At 41.3% G+C, this 27,032-nt stretch overlaps 1 protein-coding gene across 1 annotated transcript in view; it reads left to right on the top strand.

Annotated features, from left to right (window-relative positions):
- Nucleotides 1-26,776, top strand: part of NTF3 (neurotrophin 3) — a 47,284-nt gene extending 20,508 nt beyond the window's left edge. The window contains exon 2 of the mRNA XM_066319580.1: nucleotides 25,651-26,776. Within this exon, the coding sequence (XP_066175677.1) occupies nucleotides 25,651-26,445 (795 nt within the window). The 3' untranslated portion in view covers nucleotides 26,446-26,776. The remainder of the gene's footprint in view (nucleotides 1-25,650) is intronic.
- Nucleotides 26,777-27,032: the final 256 nt, after the last annotated feature.

The raw sequence follows: 27,032 nt of genomic DNA, 5'->3' as shown, positions 1-27,032 counted from the left end.
ATGTCTGCATATTTACTGTCTTGCATGACATATGTATATATCATTACTGGATGTTGATAAGAACAAACGAGAAGGAAATATTTAACAGACCCAAACAAGCACTATACTTAGCATATGATTTATAGGCTTAAAATGGAGTCCAAATGCTAGTGGTGGGAGCCTTGTAAGCTGCATGTGCAGTATTGTGTTCTGCATCAGCACTTATAAATGAAAAATTAAGCATTGGCTCCATTTACTTGGGCTACAATGAATATCTTCAGTGCTTTATGAATTACTGAGGTGTGCTTATGTGCCAAATTAAAAGCGGACTAAAAAAAACCCCAAACACCTACAAGAAAACTCCTCTCTCCATTTGACAAGACTTTTTCAGTCAGAGACCAACATGTGCTTATGCCATCACAGTCTGGATAAGGCACAACAGAGCATTGCAGAGTACATGAAAACAGATTAATTCACCGGGAAAGTCCTTTGCAGGTCACTTCCGGAAGGCAAAGAAAGTCATCTCCGTGTTCAGCTCTCTCCAAAATAATCACCCAGCAGCATTTCAGAAGGTCAAGTGGTCACAGAAGGAGGTGGAACCAAAGAAAAACTTTCATCTGTGACAGCTAACACTGGGGCTTTAATGCATAATAGGACCGAAGGAGAGGAGGGGAGAGTTTTCATACAAAAGGAAAGCACAAACAGAGAGAACCTGCCTTCAGAGATAGAAAAAAGTACTATTTCTTTTCTGACATCTCTGAAAGCAAAGGTATTAGAACCCTATAGATGAAGTTAGTGGAGAGATTCATAAGTATTTTCATGAATTTTGGGCTTATACTGAACTGAAGATATTTCATGGACAGGCTGCTGGCATGTGCATTGGAGGGATCCAGTCCTGTCCATCTTATTCCAGAAATTAGGCAAACAGTTGATCACAGATCTCAGGGTTCATGGCCTGCTTGTCCTGTGGAAAAAAATAGTAGGCTTTTGGGCTGCTGAAAAATTTTCTTGCCCTGTCCCCTTTCTAAAGCCTGTTAACTGGAAAGCAGGCTCAAAGAAAGCTAAAATGTTGAGGCAGATAGGAATCAAGAATATGCTATGCTTGCTAGTGCTTGGGGAGACAAGAAACGTCGCTGAGATGGAGTGTTTACAGAAAAAAATCTCACAGCTCATATTTGTATTATGCATTTATACATTCCTGGAACTCAATTTTATAGGGTTTTTGATTAATGGCTGGGCTGCAGTTCAGCTCCAGGCCTATTGAACTTACTGTACTGGAACTGAGCAAGACGTGCACAAGCCAAACATGAGCACTACTACTGGACTTGTAATGATTTAAAGGTGCTTCTTTGCTCAAAGGCATTGCTGGGGTGGCTCTGCTTATTGTACATGTAGAGATCAAAGTCAAAGCAGGGCCTCTCAACAGCCTTCTTAAAGTCAGAGTCAGGGATGTGTTTGTCTCAGATACCTCCACAGCAGAAGGGCTGGAGAACAATGAAAAGTGCTGCGATTTCCCCAACACCTTTACAGCAAAGCAGGTGCAGAGGATGTTGATGCCTGGATTCTCCTAATTATATATTTATGTTACTTCTATCACAGTATCTTCCAGGAGCATGGCCAAAAGCTCCATTTCCTTGCGCTGGTCTTGCATACCGAGTGTTCCCACACTGTGGTATTTGACATCAGTGCTGTTTCTCCCACGCTTCAAAGGAAGACATCTGTGGTTATGGCTGGCAAATGCCAACCTAATTGTTGATTATCATGGTAATGTAGTCAAAGCAGTCGCGTTCTGCTGAGGTGGGAGTCACTTCATTAAATATAGCCCTTATGGCTATTAGGATTTGTGAGGCGAAACGGGATGCCTCTATATTATTGGTGTGCCAACTGGAGTCAAATGAAGGCAACGTGGAAAAAACAACAACAACAAAAAACCCCACCCAAAACTCTATGGGAAACCTGAAGATTTGCCAACATTGAGAGAAAGTTCTACAGACCACACCACGGCCTGTGGTCTTCTCAGACAATGCATCTTTCAACTGCAAGGTGGAATCACTTTAGAAGGTGAAATGTCCATTTGATCCCAGAGCTGGGATGTGAGAACAGGATGCTTGGCATATTTCACCCAGCTTCCTGCAATCACTTCTAGCAGAAAATAAAACAAAAGATTGATAATCATTGTTGATAATGCAGATCTTTAAAAATATGAGGAACCTTTTGTAAACATAGAATCCTGGCAATTAAATCTGTTTCACCTCTCTTCTTTCTGAGCGTAGCAGAAGTTTGAAGCTCTATGTCTCTTCTTCCATGCACTGTGTAACAACAACAAAAAGGAGCCCACCCAGCACTGCATACAGAGTAAATCCTGGAAAACTGAATTTTCAGGTAAAAATTAATAATGGAAAATTGTTTCTAAGAAAGAGTTTCTCCTCTAGGGGTTTGGGTCTGTGTTTGTAAAAACAAGAAACAGTTGCAATGATGCCGGCTTACTAAATAGCCCCAGAACTCCAGAAAAAAAAAAAACTAAAAAAATAAATTAGGAGGTATAAGGTTGCTGAAATTCACTTAATTACACTTATGCAGTGTAATGGGCTTGATAGGAAGACAAGTATAGTCTGGTTTTAATGAAAATGTTACTAGTTTTTAATCACTGCTTGCACTTGGATGAGTGTCCTTTATTGTTAAATATAAGTATTATACATAGGTGATTAGCATGATCTATTTATGGCAGAATTACATCCATTTTTTAAATTGGATTCCTTCATTACTCAACCTAATTAACTTCATTTTTTGTTAGCTCTTCTTATTTTCTTTGAGCTTTGCAAGGCATAGTGGCTTGTGATTTCCTACTCAGGGCACTATTTTGAAAGATGAACTGTGTGGAGTGACTTACGTATTTCCTTTTAGAGAAAACTTTCATTCATGTCTGTTGAAGTCCTTGCTTCCAGATGGTTCAAATATAAAGCAGCATTTTTCTTGCTGTGCCACACTGTGATGGTTCAGTCACAACCAGGGGCTGTCAAGCAAATGAGACCCTGATTTGTGATTTCAGAAGTCCCTGCTGCACAATTTAAGGGTGCCAAGTGGGTCAGACACTGCAGCAGGCAGTCAAGCTCCAATAGGAGTGACAGACAGTCATAAAGTTGCCATTTTCATGGGAGAATTCTAGTTAAAAAAAAAAAAAAAGGAAATTACTATCCAAGTACATTAACCCTGGGGGAAAAAAAGAGATGCTTTAAAGAGGAAAGGAAAATATGTTGAAAGTGTGTTCATATATCTATAGACTATCAAGATTTTGGATTCATACATATTCCCAGGCTTTCAAAGCAGGAATGACGTGAGGTTGTGCATTTGGAAGTACCAGAAGTTAGAGCTCAGCCTGAGGATGCAGAAGCCCATTCACACTGGATAGTTCAGGTTCACAAACTGGTGATCTGCACCTTGGATGCCATGCCTGGGAGTATTGGAGAGCAAAAGGTGGAGGAGCCACAAGTTAACTCACTGCTTGCCTCCCAGAATTCTGGCATCCTTGGCATAGAGTTAAGATGAATGATGTGAAGGGATGAGAGCCCACATTGCTTGGTCTTGCTGTGGGTTTGGTGGGTTTAGGGATAAATTCCAGTCTCCAGTATCTTAACATTCAGTATTACTGAAAACACAAAGGATTAGGGAATACCAGAGGGATTGTGTATTTTCATCCTGACTCATTAAGTAACTCTGAGTAACAGTTCCCAAAGGTTTCCCCAGTGGTTCTCACAGCTTTATCAGTCCAATTCCATCTCTCCAAAAGGAGACAGACAGACAGACTCCCACTAACTTCTTGTGGAGCTGGGCTGGTCCTGAAATGTGCTGCATGCAGGATACACAGCTGTTTGCTTAGAAAAATGAAAATAGCTAAAATCATATTGAGAAAGTGCATGGAGGCCCATTATTTGGAATTATTTTTGTTTGAGTTGTATTCATTTGATGGTTCATGTTTCTGGCTATCAATTACAAACCAATGACTAATAGAAAAGTCATAAAAGATTGAGAAAAGCACAGGATCACAGGCTCTGATTATGTCATGTAACCTGTGAGACAGGAGAACAAGGACAGTCTGCTTTTGGGATCAGTGAAATTATGACTACTTATTCATATTTGTAGCTTACTTCTCTATATCCATTTTTAGGTTTTTTTTTTTTTTCACTGATATAATTTAGGAACTGGATACAATTTTCGTCCTTTCCTCTGTGTGCTATTGTGAAAATGGGAGGAGGGGACTTGCTGAAACATGGCAGTGATTCCATCCCTAACCAGGAGACATATTTTTTTGCAGAAAAAATTATCTGCAAAAGGTAATTCTACACGGACTGCATGTGCTAAATCCCTTAGTGTTCCTATTTATCTGTGAGGGAATGTTAGACCGGATTCTCTTTTTTATCAATCCCACATTCCAGGGAAGCTGCGTCTTTGACAGACTACGTAGGAGCAGGACTTTTCCAGCTGGAAGATGCACTTATCCCATTAATTCTTCTCAAAAACCTATCCTGTCTAAAAATATTGAGCCATTTTTAAGGCCATCAAAGCACGGGGGCTTTAAGTCATTGTCACTTCTCAGAGTGTTAGAGATCTCTTTGGTTATTCATCCTGAAAGCTGCAAAGGCAGCAAAACCTCTTTGTCAACTGAGGGGGTGAGCACTTCCATCACAGTTTGAAAATCCTTCCTATCATACTGGTTTTTGCCCTTTTGTTCTGGAGAGGGAATGATTCACTGGAGAGAACTGAACGTATTTATATACTTTCTTGAACTAAGATCTTGTCTAAGCCATCACTGTGAGGTTTCACATGTAGAGGGGCAGATCCACAAGAAAACATCACTTCATTACTGTGGCCACTCCAAACATCTTCACATTGATAACAAAGGGGGTCAGCACAGAGGGTTTCTATGTTTACACGTGGCCATGTAAACACTTATAGAGAATTAAGAGGGTCACTTTTTTTTTTTTTTTTCACTAAAATTGATTCTGCGTGGCCTTATGGAAAACCAAATAAGGAGGTGGGATCAAGAATTAGCGTCTGGATAAATTTTATTAGGAAAATTTGTATCATGGTTTACATAGTCAAGCCAAAATATGTGAAAGCCAAGTTGGATGGGGCTCTGAACAACCTGAGATAGAGGAAGGTGTCCCTGCCCATGGCAGGGGGTTGGAATGAGATGAACTTTAATGTGCCTTCCAGCCCAGACAATTCTGTGGTTCTGTGACCCTATGATTACTAAAACATCATCAAAACACACAGTAATTATCCTCCTGGAGCTGAGGGCTGAGTGGGTGCACACCTTTCTGTTCAAGCTACCCACAGACCACTTGATCACTGTCTGCATCAATCATGAGTTTCCCAGCTCTGTCTGGCAGCATCACCTGCAGCTATGTTCATAAAAACCTTCATTACAGATATTCTCCAAGCTAGGGAAATAATGGCCAGCAAAAACCTAGTTTCGCCTAGTTTTTATTTTTAGTTGTTGTGACACAGATGAGTGAAATGTGCAGTTAAGACAAATATCTAAATATACTTTTGCCCATACTTGAATAAATCCAGGGAACCTTGGGTACAGAGCTATCTTCATCTCCCACAGCAGCTCCCACCTCAAATATAAACTCTCAGTTTTTACAGCAATTGTGGTGGTGTGTTTTGGGTTATGTATGTTTTATTACTTAAAGGTATTTATAATGGTTTGTTCCATGTACCCCTTTGGTTATTCCCCGCTTGGTTTACCCCAGTCACTGTTTTCTGTCAATCCTTTGTTATGTAACCCAGGGGCCCTGCCTGTCACCTCGAGGCCTCTCCTTACCTCTGGAAAGTTCTAGGGGGAGCCTCGAGTGATAGGACAGGATTCCAGATTTCCCCTCCTACCCCACCTTGGTTTGTTCCCCTGTGTGTCTATTGTGTCTTGAGCCACGCCTGAGTTACCTGTGATTGGACCCACACAGAACCCATCCCTCTGTACCACCCCCGGGATAAAAGTTATTGCACAAAGGGTGAACTGAACTCTGTGGAGGCAGGCACCCTGGGCAAATAAACCCAGTTTGGTTGACCCTCGACAGTGTCCCCTCTTTCTCTCTCACGCCATCACTGCCTCCAGCCAAGGGCCAGCCAGGACCCACAGGATCTCTAAGGTGACCCGGTCACTGGAGAGTACCTTCCCTGCAGCGGTGTCAGGGTTAGCCAGGGCAGGAACAGCCGTGACAACACAACAAGCAATCACAGTATCTCAAAAGTATCATTTGGATTAATTACTTTCCTTCCCATTTCACAGGTAGAAAAGTACCTTTAAAAAGCTGAGTTCTTCTTTTACCTCAGAACCACTAAATGCATTCTAATTGCAAAACAAACAAATCTTTCAACTGTCCTACTGAATCAACTTCAGCAAACACACCTCAGACTAAAATGAACATGTTTTGTCTACTGGTGCACCATGTAGCAGCTACACGTTTGTCAGTAATGCTGCAGGACAAAAAAAATATGAGGTTAATTTTAGCAGCATAAACAAGTCCTTAATGTCTTTCCCAAACTTATGAAGGCAATTCCCAGGGGAGTTAGGAGCTGAACACAGGTTAGTGACTTAACCACTGGACACTCCTTTCTGACTAGCTGACCTCTGAGGAGAAATCCTGCAAAATTTCCAAGAACCATCAGCTTTTCTTTGGTCTCAGCAGGACTTGAAGTCCTGAGCACTTGGAGTGCCATGAACACAATCTGCACTACGCTGAAGCCTAGTTATGATAAGACCGTGGGCGTTGGCAACACTTTTATAAGCCCATTTGAAAAGCACAATGTAAATGCATTGTACATCATTCACTTAGTTATGGTATTTTTTTAATTGCAATTGCAATAACATCTGGAGGCCTTGGTCAGGATCTGGCCTCAGTGCCCCCAAACTGTGTGAGACGCAACTGCTCTGCATCGCAGCGAACGAGACCCCGCAGAATTCCTCGCCTAAGGGGAGAGGAAATGGGGACATGCTTCTGGCATCTGGGGCTGGCAGGCAACCAGGATGCTGTGGGATTGTCCAGTGGGCACGTGTCCAGCAGGGAGAAGGGCCACAGCACGAAGTTGCAGCTGAAAACAAAACCATCTCCCAAGTCTGCTTTCACACACGGCCCCACGAGATGAAGCCAGTCAGCTGCAGGGCAGGCACACAACACTTCTCCTGCTCTCAGGACCTCTCCTGCTCTCATTAACTGTGACCTCAGTTAATCCAGCCTGCAGGTTCTCCGAGCAGGAGATGCTTGGGAAGGGTAGGAGGGTTGGCCTTCCCTGCCGGGGAGACGTGGGAGCATCCCTTGGTGCTTGAGATCCGACAGTGCTCACGTCCTGGCAGGAAGCAAGGCACCAGCCTCCCTCCCAAAAAAGCTCAGAATCCAAGAGAAAAGGTTGAACATACAGCTTAAGAAAACAGGGCCAGGGAGGGGCAAGGCTGATAAGAGGAGGGGGTGTATTTCTGGATGGAGATGGGAGCTCAATTCCCAGATATGCCCTCAGGCAGTCTATACCAGCAAACATAGCAGTAAGCTGTACTTGTAAATATATATTTTCACTTACTCAAACTGTAAACAGTGATGACAGCTGGGAGAAGAGCAAAGATGAGTAGGAGGGAGGAGAAGAGATATTTTTTTAATAAATTTCTCGTGAAGAAATTAAGTTGCCAATCTCAGAACTGGTGAAAAAGTGTACTGGCATCAAACCAAAACCCAGCTCCTGTGTAACACATGCTGACAATCAAGGTTCATTGTTTTTTCACTGAATGAGATCATTTCACAAAGCACTGGAGTATTTTCAGGTAAGGGCCAGATCCTCACAGTGATACAAACCAGTGGGATGACTCAGTGCTGCTAAACTACAGAAGATCTGTACTTCGAGACAAAATTCAGATGCCTGGATCATCAGAGAAAATGGACTTTCAAGGCCTTTAAATCCTTGTTCCTCAGATCCTGTGGATAGTATTGTTAGATCTTACAATTCCACTGTAATGATATTATCCTTCAAGTCATAGACTTCCTAGAGAAATCACATGAGATTCTCACTTTGTAATAAACACACCATACATCCCAGTCTTCCCAAATTCCTGAAAAAGATCCGAATCAGAAAAATCAAATCAATTAAATTTAAACCATGTGGAAGGAAGGCCTGTACATTTCAACCGATTAAAAAAATTGTACTTCTAAACATATTTTTGTTTGTTTATCTGTTTTAAAGTTCAAGTCAAATAAGCTGTTTTTGATCTGTTGAACTGAACCCAAAATATTTTCAGATGGCCAACTTTTAAACTTTTTGACATTGACTCCTGTTTTTTCTTGCCATATTCATGACTTTTATCTCTTTGAGACTCCCTTGGTTTTTGAGTGCTCCTTCTCAATTTTAATTAGTGGTTCAGACCCCAGTTAGGTTCTTTGTACCTGAAACAAGCTCCAGTGATTTAAAGCATTTTCAACTTGTTGCAAGCAGAAAAATTCTAGTACAAGTAACACAAATTAGTTCTGTACACTTCAAATAACACCACCTCAACTTTGCAGGGCTCTAAGCAAAAAAAAAACCCAAAACTGTAGTAGAGATGTAAACTTCAATTTCTCTGTGATAATTTGGTTCAATTTGCTTTGCTCACCTGAGCTAAAGTGTTCAGGGACTTCTCTGGAGTAACAAAGTACCTGCTTAACAGCACGTGAAGGTGGAGACTATGTTTTGCAGCTGTTCTTTCTTCTGTCAGCTGTTGTGCAGAGATGGCAGAGAGGAAGGAACATTTTTGTAGTTGCTCTTGGTGGAGGAGACACCAGGGGAAACTGGGGCTGTGGCAGAGGGAATGAAACACCTGCTGTGAACTGCACAGGCCAAGACAATGGGGCAAAATCCAGAAATGTTTCTTCATGTCCCCGTAGCCCATCTCACCCATTTCCCAACAATTTCTGAAATAAATGAGTCTGATGTGGTGATACAGCCTGTGTGTGTTTCTCTAAGTCCCTCCTAATTAACTTTTAATTCTCACTGCTGAGAGAGGATCTCAAGGTGTTTAACTTTCCCCAGGTGGCCAGAGAGAAAGGGTGGAAGTGCTATTCCTCCTGAGGGAAGTCCAGCCAAGGGAGAGAATCTTGGAGCCATCTCTATCAGGCAATCCACACAGCATAAAAATTTAAGCACCTCCAAACTACTGCAGGAGTTTCGGTTGCAGTTTGATTTTTTAGGAAACGAAAGAATTCAACCACAAGTCACAATACAAAACAAAATTCATTTTTGATACTACTCAAGGAAGAGTGCTGCTGCAGGAACCAGCAGGTCCAAACCCAGAAGCTTCTCTGGCCTCTGCTTACTCTGAGGTCTTGCAGACCAGCTCTGGCACACCACGGGCCTCCTGTGCACCTCAGGCAGGTCAGCTTCTCTCTTTGGCAGAAAGAAAGATTCTCACCTGCAAATCAGGAATCACTGGAGCACCGTTCAGCCTGGTGGGAACATCATGACAGTAAATACTCTAAAAATACCAAATCACAAGTTTCCTGAAGCTGAGAACAAAAGGGCTTGTCTAGAGCCACAATTCAGGCAGTTGCCTCTGCCAAAAAAGTTCTAATGGAATGATAAGACATAAAAAAAAAAAAAAAAAAGAAAAAAAAAATTCACCACCACAGAGTCGATAAGGTTGGAAAAGGCCTCTGAGATCACCAAATCTAACTGATAACCCAGAGCCTCCATGGTCACTACTAAACTGTGTCCTCAAGTGCCATATCCATATGTATTTTGAACACTTCCAGGGATGGTGACTACCAATTCCCTGAGTATTCTGTTCCAGTGTTTTTCAACCCTTTCTGTGGAGAACTTTTTTCCTAATATTGCAGTCTCTGACTGATTCTGCTTTACACTGGTGCCTCTTTTGATACAGGCTCAGTTAAAATTTCATCGTTGAGCTGGTGCAACTTTTCTATGTGATCCTTTTAAAAATGGTCTGATTTTTTTTCCCCACAAGGAGAACAAACAGAAACTGCACTGATAGCAAGCAGATTAACCCACTGAAAAGACATTGCATCAGGGTTATGGTTTGGAATATCTGAAGAATGTGAATATTGATAGAACAGAATCAGAAAGAGAGGGGGCCCTTCTTTTGTCACTTGTGTTTAGTTTGCACAAGTTTCACTTTATCAGCTGCAGTGGAGTTTCTCCCAGTCTAAACGAGTGTTAGAGAAAGAGGTGAGGCACAGGGAACACCAAGAGTGGGAATTTTTGAATTAGTGAACTGAACAATCTGGACCATATTTAAGCACATACATTTCATACACAGAAGAGTGATGGGAAGGCATAAAGAAAAAAAAATGCTTGTGAAGAAGCTAAATGCAATTTATTTCAAGAAATAAGATCAAAAGAAGTGTTTGAGCAGCAAAAGGTTTATGTTGTATGCAAAGCATAAAAAAACCAGCAAAAACAAATCCTCCTTGGCATTTACTCCAGTGAATACCAACCAGGAAAACAAGAAGATAATTAAGCTTCTGTGTTGAATTACTTTAAAAATTCGCTTGAATGAAAGCAAGCAGTGCAATAATGAACTGAGTCAGAGAGCACTGTTCAATTAGAGGTTGAATTTAAGGGAGTTTATAAGAGTAACACTTAACAAAGAACAACTTGGTTGAGTTTATTGTTATGGAAAAGGGGGGAAAAACTTGTGGTGTGTTAAATGGCATTTATAAAATAGGAGGATCTGATCAAACCAATCCAGATTAGTCCTCCACAGCAGTAAGACCTTAAAATTAGGTCAGGGGGATGAAAGGAGAGCTGAGTCTGAACTGTTTTGTACAAAGACGATGTGACATATGGAACACGTTACAACTAAAGCAGGGAGCATGGATGATTTCAGGAAAGAAAATGACAGGGCACTCCATAAGGAAATTTACAACCATGAAAGCTTCAAAAGGAATACAATTCCAATTTATTTGTGTATTTGTTTAGGGGAGTCAACCACTGCCTGTGCTCTGAAGGATAAGCATTATTTATTCTTCTTTCCACCTTCCTAATAATGCTGTTTGTGAGGTTTGGTTTGTTCCATTTCACTGGGCTGCAATTTTTCCTTCTCAGAACACAAAGGACAAGATCTACTAACATTTTAAGGGCTATGTTCTTTACGTTTAATAGTAATGGTTTAACAAATTTCATTTTTTTGTATTCTCTTTTGCTTATAAAAGGAGCTTTATGAGGGAAAACCTTTCAGTACAAAACAAGATGATACTCAGCCTCCCTGCTAGGTATCTCAGATTCTGCTCCTGAAGGAAAACACTGAGCACTAATCCAGAACTTCAATTTCAAATCTTGAACCTGAGACCTTGCTGTAGTATGAAAATTTCTCTTCAGCTATAAACAAATTTGAGAATTCATTTATTATCTTTATGTATAAAACTCTTGTTTTCACTGCCAAAAGTTGCAGGTTAGAAGGAAGGCAATGAAGTTACAATAGATTTTTGTGGAGTGGTACCTGCATTAAAGGCATTTCTTCTGTTAGAATGTAGACAAACTAGTCTCCTTTCTTGCAGTAATGTTGGTTTTTCCTTCCACATAGCTGTAAACCAGAACAACCAGCTTCACTGTCTAAGCTCAGTATTTTTCCCAAATTTAAGGAAAAGGAAAGAATTGAGTGAATTTAGAAAGAATTTAGAAATCAGTGAACTGCTGATCTTAGCTCCAACTTAAAAGAGCATGGAAAAAGAGCTCTTAGAGCACAGAAAAGAGGACAAGAAGATAATTTTGTTTTATCAGCTTGTTGTTCAGATATTTGTATATTCCATTTTTCAGTATTGTTAAAAACCTGCCACAGAAAGATCTTCCAAAAACAGTCACACTTTCTTCATCCAGGTAAATCTGAAGCAGCACCACACAAGTCTGAAGAGTTATTTTAAGTCTACAGAGTATTTTAAGTCTATGCAAGCAACTTTTAAGCAGAAGACACAGCATTGTTTCTTAAATTCCTCCAGTTTATTTGGAATCATGCTGATTGTGAGCATTAACACCTGATCCATTCCCTATTGGATTTCCTCATAACAGCTTACCAGTACTGACATTAGCTGAAGAGAAAACCAAGCCAGCTCAGACTTTATGCCAGATTATGACCTCAGTTTTATGCAACTCAGTCTGCAGTCGCCTGCTTTCTGCGTGACCAAAAGCAGAGTTTGGCCTCAAGCTTTAATTTTTGAAAGTTGCATATACACAACTGTCTCCAAGCATAATACCATTTAATAATTTTAAATGGGAATAAATGTCCTTTTCAATTTTCCTCTAATTTCTAGCAGGCTAAAAATATGTGTCTTATCTCTGCTGCATAACTCTAGTAAAATATTTTGCTTGTAAACCCAATTTCTGCACATGCCCTCAAGTTCCATGGTCCAGACAGCCTGAATCCCCCAGGCTTGGCCTGCCACATTCTCTTCTGCTTTCCACTCACCTACATCTCAAATCAAAACTCTGCTGTAGGTTTGGCATCCCAAACTGTGTCCTCATATATATGCTGACAAGAAAGAGGCCTTTAGACAGTGACAAGGAAGAAATTATGGAGGCTTGAGGTGCTCTCAGCTCAGAGGTGTTGTTTTAGGGTGAGATGATAAGGTTTTAGGGTTTAGGGAGCACAGGACAGAAAAGAAGCTTATGTGCGGTTTTGTCTTTTTCTGAGAGGGCACAGGAGATATCTCCTGAATATGTGTAGGCTTCCCAACAGTTCCAGCCACAGGAAATGCTGCTTTCCATTGAAAAAGCCTTTCACTCCTTCATATAGCTCAGCAAAGCTCTTTGTGTTCTCACTGTCAAAAAGGCCTGAGAATGTTTTATCCCCTTCACATGCAGTTATCCCAAGATATTGACTGACCTCTCACCTTCTGTAAAATGTTCCCCCATATGTTTGCCTCCCCAAAGTTCCTAAGGATGTGATTGCTTTGTTTTGTTTTTGCAGTGGGCTCCTTTCCATATTTTCTGGTAAGAGACTGCAAGCAGGTTAGGAAGGTCCTTCACAGGTCTCAGGAAATATGCTCCCCAGTTTTCCAGCATTAAAATATCCTATCTCGTTTGAACACAAGCCTTTGCCTCAGAGTTCGCACAGGATGCACTTGCTACTCACCACACATTGCCAGTGCTGGTACCTAGTCAGGAATATAAGAGGGAGTGAGGATTGTCCCCCCCTCTTCCCCAGCTTTGCTCCCATGGCTATTCAAGCTCAGCTTGCTCAGAATAACTCTTCCTGCAGCCAGAGGAGCAGGGACTGCTCACCCAATACTCCCTGCTGAGAGGAAGTGGGTGGAGAGGGGATGCTGAGATGACAGAAGTGCAGAGAGCCCAAGCTTCACCCCACTCCGCTTCCTCGCTCGCCAAAAGAGCTGGCTGGGAGCATGGGAGAGTAAACTGCTCCATGAAAAAAAGAAAAGAAAAAAAAAAAAAAAAGGGGGGGGAAGAAAAAAATGAGGATGAAGTAATTGACTTTTGCAGCAGAGCAAAGGGAGTGCAAGTGGTGGTGGAGGGAAGATAGGGAGGAACTGTGACTGACTCACAATATATTCAGTTCCCCGCTCCTGGGGAGATGCAGCTGTGCATCTCCCCTCGTATAGGCTGTAAAGTTACACCATCGTCCAAAGTAAGCATCCCTAATTCTCCTACTTCCTGAAGCACAACAGTGTTTGGCTCCTTTTTAATCAGGGATTTCTACTGTGCAAATTGAAGTCTAGGACCAGGCTTTTCCTATGTGCAGAATTAAAAATCCTTCCCTTGATTGTTTTGTCAGTTCCTGGGGAAAACTACTGAACTGTTACAGCTGATTTACATTGGCCTGATCCTTTCTTAAAGCTCATTCCAAGTTATTCTTAATTCCTCAAGGCACCTGAGATGTTGTGCATGAGCCAGCCACGGACACCTTTGGCAGTGCTTTCCACATCCTTTTTCTTCCCTCTGCTTGCTTCCCAGTTACTTCTGACTTCACTCGAGTAAGGACTGTTTCTCTTTTCTACCACTTCAGTAGGAAGAAATGTGGCATGGAATTACATCTGATTTTCACCAGCTTTGGTTAAGGCCAGCAGAGCCCAGGGAAGAAGCTGAAGGAAAAGGCAAATCCAGTGTGTAGAACTAACCTAGACCAGCCCAGACCCCATGAGAGGATGGCATGAAGGCCCACTCTCCCATTTGCTTCCCATGTGAGCTTTGGCTTCCCTAACTTAGGAAAAGTCACGCAACCGCCTGGGTTTCACTTTCCAAACTGTAAAACAACAGCAGTCCTTTCTTACCCTCTGTTAGCAGAAGAAATGGGACTAGATGATCCTTGAGGTCTCTTTCAACTCAAACCATTCCATGTCTCTGATTCTGTGAATTTTAACCCTATGAGTAGGATCCTTTTGTGAAGTGTATGAAGTCTGCATCTGAAAAGAGGTGACCAAAAGTCTGCTAAAAAATTACTCTTTCCATTCCTGGTTCTCAGACCCTGAGAATTACTTCAATCCTGCCCTTCTATAATTTTTTTTTCACAACCAGAATTTCTTCAGTAAGAAGGGATTTTCTAAAAAGCCATACAAGTTCCTTGCTGTATAAGGAGAGGTGAGGCCATCTGTGGCACATCTCATTTGCCTCCTTCACATGCCCAGTTTAAGACTTGGCTTTTCTGTCAGATATCTGGAGATCATATGCTTGGTGAGAAACAGCATGTGTTAAAATACTCCCAGCTCTAAAACTCCTCTTTCAAGGATTTTTGGCAAGGGGGAGCAGGGAATGCGTTGTGTATCAACAGCAAAATGGCATCTGGATTGAAAGATAAGAAAAACCACCATGGTTTCCAAAAACCAAGGCCATTTTCAGATGACTTTTGGATCTGGCAGGGGTGAAGAGCTTGCAGTGGGAGAGCACAGAAATCATGCCTTGACTTTGGAAAGGCTTCTAGAGATCCTAATTTGCAAATTATTGGACATTTTGGATAGAAATTAGCTGAACATTCAACCATGAGCTGAATATGTGAGCAATCTGCACTGCAGTGGGGCAACTCACAAATTTAAAAATCAGATATTCTGCTAGACTGGCACCAGAATACTCTCGCCGCCCTTGAACATGAATCCCCAAATATAGTAAAACTCATGGCAAAGTGTGAACTGAGAATTAAAACTGGAACACTTCCACATCTCGAGAATTGAGTACAGGAAATTTTATCCACATGTACACTGATGAACTGAGGGACTCCCAAGCAAAGCTCCTCTTCAGTCAGATTTCTACCAGGAAAAAAAAATGCAGAGGAGCTGGATTTACCAGAACAGTCCTTACCCTCAGGACAGGCCTATGTGTAAACAATTTGCTATAAACTAATGCAAATTAGCAGGATGACCTTTTTGCTCTGAATGGGCAATGGTTTTTGAAAGATTCAGATGCAATGGGAAAAGACACAAGCCTATCATAGGCACACATTGTATTTGTGAGCTCTGCTCCATAAGAAGGGTTCAAGGACCTCAATTTGCACCTTGGAGCAGCTGGAGGAAAGCAGAGAGAAGTTGTTGGTAGAGGTGATGTCTCCTATTTACCGGCTAATTAACTGGTCAGAACAGAATAGCTCTTTCTTAACAAAACTCTTTTTAAAGGCTGACATCTTTTGCAAAGAAGCAAACTTGGAACCTTCCCCCACCAAAACACTTCTGTTTTATCAGAAATACAAGACTCCTTTTTCTCTGAGAATCAATTTAAAAACATAATTTTAAGCTAGTTGTGAGCGAGCTACTGCACCTGTGCAAAAGGCATGGAAAAGGTATTAATCTTGCACAGCAATGCTAATTTCTCACCACGGTTCTGATGGAAACAATTCAGTTGCATGCTGTGTGTATGCTAAAATAAGGTTCAAACATCAGTATTTGGTCACATTGTCATGCCTTGCCTCCCTTAGTGTACAAAAGCTTTGTCCAATTAATGCTGATTTCACTGAGTTCCTGTGGTGGTTTAAAATATTTAGATCAGGCCTGGAGTCCTTCTCTTAAGAACACTGCATCGGATACGTTGCACCTGCAAGCCTAACAGGACTGGGTTTTTATCAGGAGGGTTGTGAACCTTTGAGGAATAGGGAGAGGCAATTCAAAGAGCAGCCTTTGATTGACAGAGTGGCCATGGATGTATTTCTGCATGGATTCAGGGAAACCCGGAGTCACGGGCTTTGGAAAAGCAAACACAGGTGCAGTTTTGGGTGAAACGAAGCAGCTCTTCCCTGGCAAGGCTCAGAGCTTGGGACAAACTCCAGAGCAACAATATTGTTCCTTCTAAACCATCTAAACACTGGAAGGGGCTGCCTTCCAGGGAGGTATGGAGTCCCCATGCCTGGAGGTGTCCAAGGGATGACTGAATGTGGCACTCAGTGCTCTGGGCTGGGTGACACCGTGGTTGTCAGTCACAATTTGGACTCGATGCTCTTAAAGGTGTTTTCCAACCTTAATGATTTTGTGATTCAGTGATTCTGTACCCTCAGTGCAAACATCTGCGTTCAAGGGTCACAGCACAGCTCTCAGAAAAACAAATAAATGCCTTTTTTTAAATTTTAATGTCAGAAATATCTCAACTTAATTCAGGATCTATTTTAATTCTACCCAAACAAAAGTTCACCTCATTTCTAACTAGCGTTCCCTATATTCCCTGGATTGCTTTTTCCTTGTGGGGGCAAATCTGGTCTGTGAATCAGGCTTAGGAATACAAGTTTTTTCATAATGAGACTCTTAACACTTTTGAATTTGCAGTCCTTGCTTTATTCTGATTATTTGCTTGGTTTCACAGTTTTCCTTACTTCACAAAAGAGAAAGGAAATCAGAAGATGTTAAAAGCAACAGATATTTTCAGCTTCTGAAACAAAAAAAGCCAGAAACTCTTTTACTTTCAATGTAAAATCCTGCAAAATAAGGATATATTGAAAGTCAAAGCTGAAAACAGTTTTCCCTTCGAGTTTCCTAATATCAGAAAAACTAAGAAATAGTAGTTTAAAACTTTTTTTTTTTTCCTGTTGGGTGTTTTCTCTTTTTTTTCCTAAAAAAATGAGTTGTCCAGTGGCAGTGTAAAAGTAAAAATATGTCTGACCATCCAGCATCACGGGGTCTCCAAGAGGCTGCTCTTTCATAGCCTAACAGGAGAGGGATAAAATTCTGATAATCTGAGAGGTGCTTCCCTTTCTCTTCCTTCTACCAAGTCAAACAAAATCCATCTCTGGCATTTTTAAATAAAACAATCAGGACAAGGCCAGGCTTTGAAGCCCTGAGAATTGTGGGGAGGTGAAAGAAGTGAGATTCGTCTCGAAGGCTACTCTCAGCTTTAATTTTGGACAACTTAAGCCCTCAAAACATCTCTCTGACAAAAATAAGAGAAACTACAACTACTGCCTGACTTTAATACAAAACAATTAATCAGCCCTGGTTGAGCCAAAGTAGGTCCAGGTTGACTTGAAAGGTTAATGGATCTTCAAACTATTTCAAGAAAAGACTCAAATGGAGTTTCCGTGCTGCGAGGAAACACGAAACCCGGGCCTCTTTGGTGTGGCTTTGGGTTTGTTACAAACATCTTGCAGAGCTTGAAAACTGCTTTTGATGATCGGCCTAACTTCCCTTTCCACAGCTTAATCCCAGTTTTCCTGATTGCACTCCTTTGCCTCATCCTAAAGTGAATGTTCCCTTTCCTCAGTGCTTACACTGTCCAGATCTTTGCCCTGGGTTTTCTGTCATGCCTTATCTGCCAGCTCAAGGTAAATGCTTGCACCTTCAAGGTAATTTCCTCAAAGGTCAGTTTTACAACCCTTTCAGTCATTTTTGCTTCTCTTTCATGATTTTCTTTTTTTATGGCAACACCTACCAATTTTCAAGCAGTTTTCCCAATTTTACTGCTGTGCTACAAGAAGCAGCAATTCCCTTCCAGCTCTGCAATGAAATGCCCCGGTATTTGTATTTATTAAATACTGTGCTTTCCCAAAGTTTTAGATCATTCCTGGGTTTGATCAGGTATTGCTCCTTTCTAAGTTTCTTTTCCCCTCTGTATATCACTGCTCAATATCAATATTTCTCCAGCACACGAGCTTTTAATTTCCACTTCGGCTTTCATTTTGTAATTTTCTGCCAATATTTTATTTCTCCATCTCCCCAGCAGAGATTGTATTTCACTTCACTCACTGCTGTTTGCAGCCCCTTCAAATTCAACTGCAAATTTATTTTGTTTGCTGCTTAGCCCTTCTGCTATTAACAAACAGTAATGAAAATATTAACTAACACACAGTTTATCAGCTTAAATTATCCACTACCACATTTTACTTCTGGAGCTTTCTATTTTTCTGTTTGCAAATTACTTCTGAGGAAAAAAATATGCAAGTGCAAAGATCTGGGCAAATCTTCTGCTTTTTGTAAAATTAGCACAGGTTCAGTCAAGTCAAGCTATTTATTCAGCTATGAACATGACCTTTAGATTTCTTTGTACTTTGGGCAGTTTTCAGAGTTAGATAGTGAATAATATGAAGAAATACTTCAGCTTTTGTGGAAATTATTTACCCCACTACAGCTTTATCTCTAGGATGGTACTGCTTTTATTTCCCTGTAATTCATGGGTTTCTGTGGTAGATAAAACTCTCAAACAATATTACAGGTGGACTTCCCTGATCCAGCCACTGCAACATGAAAACCTCAACCTTTCTCACCTTGCAAATATCAGCTGATTTCTGTGTATTCCAGTTTCTGCTCTTTAAAAAGGGGAACAATGGCAGTACTGTAACTTTGTCAGTAATAACCAAGAGAAATACTTATGGATTTCTCCAATATCAGTGATGTGAGAATCACAGAATGGCCTGGGTTGGAAGAGACCTTAAAGGTCACTTTGTCCCATCCCCTGCCATGGGCAGGGACACCTTCCACTAGCCCAGGTTGCTCCTAGCTTGCTCAGAGCCCCATCCAGCCTGGCCTGGAACACTGCCAGGGATGGGGCAGTCACAGCTGCTCTGGGAAACCTGTGCCAGGGCCTCACCACCCTCACAGGGAACAATTTCTTCCCAATATCCAACCTAACCCAACTCTCTGTCACTGTGAAGCCATTGCCCCTTGTCCTGTCACTCCAGGCCCTTGTCAAGAGTCTCTCTCCATCTTTCCTGTGGGCTCCCTTCAGGCACTGCAAGGCCACAGTGAGGTCATCCCAAAACATTTTCTTTTCCAGGCTGAACAATCCCAATTCTCCCAGCCTTTGTTCTCTCAGTAGGGGAAAAGCAGCCAGCTCTTTGAGGGAGAACCCAAAGGATGTCAGGGTATATACCTAGAATAATAAAACACCACAATCATTCCATTGAGTTTTTTCCTTTGCAGATATAGAAAATAACCAACAGACATTTTGACTTGATAAAATTCTTCCAAAACACCAGGGAAATTGGGTTCCCAGGCTTCAAACTCCTTGTTCTGACCTCCTCAATGCACCAGGGAAATTGGGTTCCCAGGCTTCAAACTCCTTGTTCTGACCTCCTCAATGCACAGATTAATCAGTCAGCTGCTTAATGCAAAATGATACCACAGCAGGTGGGGCATAGACACGTATAAACATGTAAATATGTCACAAAAGTGTCAGTGAGGGATGGGATTGGAATGGAAAAGGACCTCGTTGTGACTGAGAAAAGGCTACCTCCTCCTCCAGCTGATTATAGACCTGGCCATGTAGCTGGGATGGCTGATACTGCAGTGGACATTATTACATTATTAATAGTCCAGTCCCCAGTGGGATTTTGAGAGGATGCTGGGGAGAGCCAAATGCCTCCAGGGAGCTCTCAAGTGCCCTCGTGTCATTGCTGGGGGAGGGAGGTGCAGGGCCAAAACCTGACAAGAATCAACTGTGCACGAGGTGTGGGGAGCAGCAGCTGTTCCAAAGAGTGAGGTAAGCACAGAGGAACTGCCCCTGACCTTTCTCTTGGAATCAGGCAGGTATGTGTAAGAGCAGCATCCTCCTGATCTCCAAAAAAATACAGATATATCTGTGGAAGGATCAAATGTAGGCACTGCAATCACCTGTGTGAGTTTACACAGCTCATCTGACAGTTCAGGGCACAGGCTGCTCCTTGCAGCAGAGGTGTTGTCACAAAACTGGCCCTCAGGAAGATGTCACCAGTTGGGAAAGCTTTCCCCAGTGACCAGAAGGGTCGTGGTCACCCCCCCAGTGTTCTGGGTTGGTTCAAATTGCAGAGGAGTTTTACATGCTCAGGTGAGCAGCTCTCCTGCTGCACTTTGCTCAGCCAGTTGTTTGAAGAAGAAAAGGAAATGTCAGTGACTCTGTGGGCTGAACTCCATTTCCATAAGAAATTAGGTATATACCATTCACTGCTGGTTGCTGGGGCTCAGTGCTCTAATGTGTCTTCTCTTTTATAAATGGCCTTGAGTAAATTAATTAATACACATCTGAGCTGCTGCAAAGATAAAGAAACTTTGGTGGGATCTCCCTCAGATGTGCTCCCCTGCTAGTGTGCCAGAGGAATGGATTTGTTTCAAACCCCCACACTCCGTGTTCCAGTTTGGTTGCCCCTCAGGATGGGAGGGTTCACACTTTGGGCTGCCATCACTTGATTTTGTCTCTGAATTATCTGGCTTGTTAGAGGGCCTGGCTCTTGTGAAAGCTTTAGCTTCAATCTGTATGTGTTGAAATTTCTGTATCCTGAGAAGTGGAAGCATTCAAGAGAGTCACAGTGTCTGCAGGGAAATTCAGCACTCTACAGCAATCTACTTTCATAAATCCATATTGTACAAACTGTTGATTACTATTCTGAAACACAATGCAAACTTCCAGACACAGTTATTTCCCATTCACACCTTTCTGAATGTTCAGAATGCTTTTCTTGTTCTTTACCTTTCCCATATCCCCCAAAGCCGAGAGGAGGAGGGCTGCATTTCTTCCCAACATAGTTATTAGGAAGAGGGAATCAACGGGGCAATCCATGACTTGGGAGGTTGTGGGAGCAGTGCTCAGCAAACAATGACAATAATTACACTTTCCTCTTTGGTAAAAGCCTGGAAAAGCTGTCAGCCACCACAAAGGATCATTAGTTGCTCGGTCTGAAGAACAGAAGCTGCTCCTAAATTTTTTTAGAAAGTGCCAAACACTTCAAGCTGGCTTACATAAATCATGTGGGGTATTACAATGCTGAATGTAAAACTCACCAGTCACTTTTCCTTCTATTCCAGTTCCTCTTAGCAATTACTTGCAAGTAAATACTTGGGCAGTCTCTCACAGTGCTAGGATTTCATGCTTTCTGCAGAGCATTCTAAATAATGTTTCATTCTTTCCCTGTGTGGAATGTTCAGGAACTGACCAGAATAAAGCTATACACACACTAATCACCACAAACAAAACTAAACTAAATTTTTTCCTTACTACATAAAGTGGTGAGTCTGAAAAGAGCAGAGAGTGGTTTTCCAGAGTTTATTAGGGATTGAATTGACCGATGAAAGGAAGAGATAAGCTTATTTATGTCTCCTAAATTTAGACCTTCCCTGAGCCACCTAGCTCAGACAGCATTAATACCCTGCTAGAACTGCAGTGATAGGCAGGAATACACACCATTAAAACAGAGTAAAGATAAGCCACAGCTGGGAGATCAACCAGCTTTGCAATGCATGAGCTTTTCTTTTCTGTGCTGTTTGCTTTTCTCCTCTGAGCCACAAATGTCAGCAATCTCCTAGTGAAACTTGCTTAGTGCAAACCAGCCACAAACACAGCCAAAATGAACTTTTGTCAGGAATGGACATGTGGAAAATTCCAAAAAGGACCATGAAGAACAACAAAATATCTCACTAACATCAGCTAACCAAGAAAAATTTAGCTTGGACAAAATCTTTCCACCTGAAATTAACAATCTGAATTGGAAAAGAAAAAGAAAAAAAAAAAAAAAGAGAACAATGAAAGAAGAGAAAAAGTCATGTGAAGGATTGAATTCCTGGGAGATTTTTCTACCATTCTCCAAAATGCCAAAAGAAAAGCTGCTGGTGCTGAAGTAGCTTCTGCTGAGGTCCACAGAGTCCTGTGTCCCTCAGAGACCTGGAATTTGAGTCACTATTCTCTCAGACAGGACACGTATGCTGAAATCTTGCCTCCAATCTAAGTCCCCTCTATAGATAATTTAATCACTGGTCTGCACTGAGTAAGCACTTGTGAATTGCATTGTGGAACTTGTGGAGGCATGGCCAGAAACACCAGAATTATTTGCTTTGAAAATATGAAAAGATAAACATTTTAATTATTTACATTTTCCTCTCCTTTTTATGGGTTTAACAACACACGGGCCAAATAAATTTCAAATTATCTGCAGTTCAGACAGGCACAGCGTTCCATTTTGGGCAAAGAGCCATTCATCAAATGCAATACTCCCCAGACCTGCAAACAAATATACTTTTTATGTGTCTTATAACCAGATTACAGCCAAGGCCATAAACCAGCTGCAGTTTTCCAATAACACCCATTTCTCCTATCTAGATAAGTGCTTTAGACATACTCTGAGGTGCTGGACCTTATAGATAAGTGCTTTAGACATACTCTGAGGTGCTGGACTTTATAGATAGCCTGACAATTTTTAGTCATGGACTTGAACTTCTGAACAGCACTCATGAACCTCCTAGGTTGGAGGAATTCCCTGAAAACTGCAATCTCACCAATCTTTGTGTTTTCTGTCAAAGTTTTGCACACAGAAAAACATAAAGATTTGTTCTGAAACCTTTTTTACTTTTGCAGGAAATAATTTGTGAAGTATAAATCAAAGTACAGGTTGAATTTCAGAGTTAACATCTTTCCCACCAAATCCATAAGACATTTCACATGAAGTTCAGGAAAATACTTTTCAACATTTTTCCCATTAATGGGGATCCTCCACGGAGAAGAAAAATAGCTCATTTTAGCTTCTCCAACTCTCAGCTCCTTTCTGTGTGCAGTGTGACATTAAAGAGAGCCTGCAGGAACTCCAGCCTTACTTTTCCCACCTCATCACCTACTCCGACTTGTGTATTTTGCTTGTGCCACTTAGTTTTGAGACTGAGCAGAGCAGTGACTGCATGCAGCTGCATGTTGGCACGAATAATCTTCTGGCTTTTGGGCTGAGCCTTGTCAGAGCTTTGCTCACCATCCTGTGGGCTCGTGTGTCTCGCCGTGTGTGGATTCCTGGCACTGCAAGAAATCTGCTCAATGACATCTGTTTAATAATATTTTTTACTGTTTTTAAAAGCAAACCCTGTGCTGAGGGAAGGAGAAATTGTACAGCAATTTTTTATCCCGAAAGGTCTGGGCTCCAAGATCCATCTACATTAAGTTAGTATTTATTCAGGTATGACAGTAATTGTATGGTAGCCGAACATCTTCGATTTCCCCCCCGCACCCCCAAAAGCAAAACATTGCTGCAAGCAACAGTCTAGATTTAGGTGAACTCATACTGTGACAAACTGAGAATGGAGAAAACACATTTCTTGTCCATAAAAGGACAGCTCACACATGCACAGAGAGTAGCTCCGATTTTGCTGCAGTTCCAAACTGTGAAGTGGCGACTCAATCTTGCAAAAAGGAGTTTTGTTTAGAGTGGATAGAAGGTTGTACAGTAAAAGTTGTTTTTCTTCTTTTTTTCCTTTGCCTTCTGAAGCAGAAAACGGTTCATCCTCTTAAACAGAAAATGGTGACTTTTTTTTTAAGTGGAAATTTTTCTGTTCAGGAGGGAGAGGATCCTTCCCCTCATCTCAGCACTGGTGAGGCACATCTGGAGTGCCTTGTCCAGTTCTGAGCTCCTTAGTACAGGAACAAATCCATGAAAATTATTAAGGATTAAGATAAGTGTACCAGGAGAGGTGAGAGTGCTGGGGCTGTTCATGCTGCAGAAAAGAAGTCCCATGGGGACTTTATTGAAGTTTAGAAACACCTCACAGGAGGGATTAATAAAAATGGAAGCAGGATCTACTCAGGTGTGTCCATGAAAGGACAAGAGGCAATGGGGGAAAATTGAGATATAAGAAACACTGCTGACACATGAAATGTATTTTTTTTTTAAGTTTAAGGGTGATGAAGCACTGGAATGGGTTATCCTAGAGAGTTGTGGAGTCTCCACCCATGGATATATTCCAAACCTGAGCAGGCACAGCTCTCTGCAAGCTGTCCTGGCTGATACTCCTGTGAGCAGTGAAATTGGCCTAGGTCATGTCCTAAGGATCCTTCGATCTCCATCTGTCCCACGGTCTGTGACTCTGTGCCTTCATCCCAGAGTGCCAGAGAGGTCTCTGACCCGTGGTGGATGTGCTTGCAGAGCAGGAAAATCAAATTTAAGGATTTCCTGAGTCACTTGAAGCAGTAGCACTGTCAGGGTTGATCACAGACTATGAGGGTGCTCTAAGATGAGTTTTGTATTTTCTCCTTCAATCCACTACTTGTGCAACAAGTTTATAGACAAGTGTGTCCTGAAGTGAATGGTTCACATCCATGACAGGATTTTACATTGAAAATTGATTTCATTTAAATATAAATGTAAATACCAAATATGCAGGTGTCCAAATATACAGGGAGAAAAACCACCTCTCTGGACAGCTGCTCATGGCTCTCAGCTGCTCAAATAAAATGTCAAAAAGGCTTAAAAAGAAGTGACAAATGAGCTTCTAGAATATGGACAGAATGTAGAATTTGAAGGAGACCACAGGAAGCCATATAGAGCAGTGCATGGCAAAGTACAAAGAAGCAGCACACTTTTAGGAATGGTTTTCAAATATTGAATCTTTGAACAAGATTTTTGCATTTTAGGAAATGATGGGGAGAAGGATGTCCTCAATCTGTCTTTGAATATTTCTAATTGATGTTAGTTTTGCTTCACCTTATATAAATGTAATGAAGAAACTTCTTTAAAACCACCAAAAAGCCAGTCCCCATTCCTGAAAACAACCCCTAAAAATGGTCTATGGGTCCATCTGAATTCCCCACATGTATTATAGAGGCCAAATCACCACTCTCTTACTTGACTGCATCATTTTCCTTCAAGAACCCTTTCCCTTACCAGAGAGAGAAAGAGAATGAAAGCACTATTGAAACAGAGGATTTATTTCCTTCTTATGGAAACATTAAATAGAAACCATTTGATAGATATGAATTTGATGGGTCTGCAAGATCTCAGCACACAAAACCTGACAACAGTTAGTAAAGTCAGAACTTCTTCATTTTACAGTGAGACAGTTTTCTACTCTGCATGATCCTGCAATTTTGAAACTAAATTTCTCTGTGGAATAAACTCTGTGGAAGTCACTTGGCCTCTCTCTTGCCAAGCCCTGGCCATACTATCCCAAGAACTACCTACCTCTGCAGAGAACAGGCTTAACTGATATCTATCTATCTATCTATATACTATGCTTGGATAGGGGAAAAGCAAGGCCTGAAATATTTAAAAAAAAAAAAAAAAAAAAAAAAAAAAAAAAAAAAAAAACCAGAAGAGAGTTGCACTCATTATAAAGTATAACAATTAGCATCTTCAAAGTAACACACAGACTGTATTTCTATATCTCTATAGAATACAGATATATATGGGTGTATATATATATATATATGCATATAATATATCTGGATCTTTAAAGACATAGATGTTACTAAAATAATCCAAATTTTCATGTTTACAGCCTTTAGCAAACCTCCCTTTTGGACTGTTTTAACGATGACTCTGTTTCTTTGCAGATCTTACAGGTGAACAAGGTGATGTCCATCTTGTTTTATGTGATATTTCTCGCTTACCTTCGTGGCATCCAATCTTCCAACATGGATCAAAGGAGTTTGCCAGAAGATTCAATAAATTCTCTTATTATTAAACTCATCCAGGCAGACATTTTAAAAAACAAGCTTTCTAAGCAGATGGTAGACATTAAGGAAAACTATCAAAACACAGCGCAGAAAACAGACAGTCAGCAAGACATGGACGGGGAGGAAAATGTGAAATCAGACTTCCAGCCAGTTATCTCAGTGGATACAGATCTCTTGAGGCAGCAGAGACGCTACAACTCACCCCGAGTCCTCCTCAGTGACAACACGCCTCTGGAGCCACCACCGCTGTATCTCATGGAGGATTACATCGGGAATTCCGTGGTGGTGAACAGAACCTCCCGGCGGAAGAGGTACGCGGAGCACAGGGGCCACCGAGGAGAATACTCCGTTTGTGACAGCGAAAGTTTGTGGGTCACGGACAAATCCTCTGCCATTGACATCAGGGGACACCAGGTGACTGTTCTGGGAGAAATTAAGACGGGCAACTCTCCAGTAAAGCAATACTTTTACGAGACGAGGTGTAAAGAGGCCAAGCCCGTGAAAAACGGCTGCCGCGGCATTGACGACAAGCACTGGAACTCCCAATGCAAGACATCCCAAACTTATGTCAGAGCACTGACTTCAGAAAACAACAAACTGGTGGGCTGGAGGTGGATAAGGATAGACACCTCCTGCGTGTGCGCCTTGTCCAGGAAAATAGGAAGAACATAAGACCTGCATCTCTTTGCTATATAAATTATTACTTTAAATTATATGATATGCATGTAGCATATAAATGTTTATATTGTTTTATATATATTATAAGTTGACCTTATTTATTAAACTTCAGCAAATCTACAGTATATAAGCTTTCTCTCTCAATAAACAAAAGCAAAGGGTGTGTGCCTCTGCCGTGGCCAACTCCGGGGTTTTTTTAGACTATGTTTGTGACACTGCTTGTCGGCAGCATACCGTAACTTTCCTGTAAAATCTGTAAAATCAGTATTTTTCATTCAGTATTGTCAAACCAGTGACTGTCATTTAGTAAACTTGTTAAAAATCAGATCAATGCCAAGAGTTGTGTACATATTTATATTCTCTTCTCTATATGTTCATATTTAATTGGATCTGCATTGTTGACTCCTCACCACCAAAAAACAAAAAGGACCAAAATATGTGTTGTAGCCTGCAGATGATGTCAAATTTTCAGGCATCAGGTAGCCCTAAAATAAAGTTTCTGTGTATTATGCCAGTTTTGCAAGTGGAATGACCATTTCCCCTCTGTTAGCATTTCAGAATGGCTGTTAGTAATCCAGGAA

The sequence above is a fragment of the Sylvia atricapilla genome, chromosome 5 (genome assembly GCF_009819655.1).
Source record: "Sylvia atricapilla isolate bSylAtr1 chromosome 5, bSylAtr1.pri, whole genome shotgun sequence".
Lineage (NCBI taxonomy): Eukaryota > Metazoa > Chordata > Aves > Passeriformes > Sylviidae > Sylvia > Sylvia atricapilla.
Note: the sequence above shows the minus strand (reverse complement) of the source record. Positions and strands in the feature narration are given on the sequence as shown.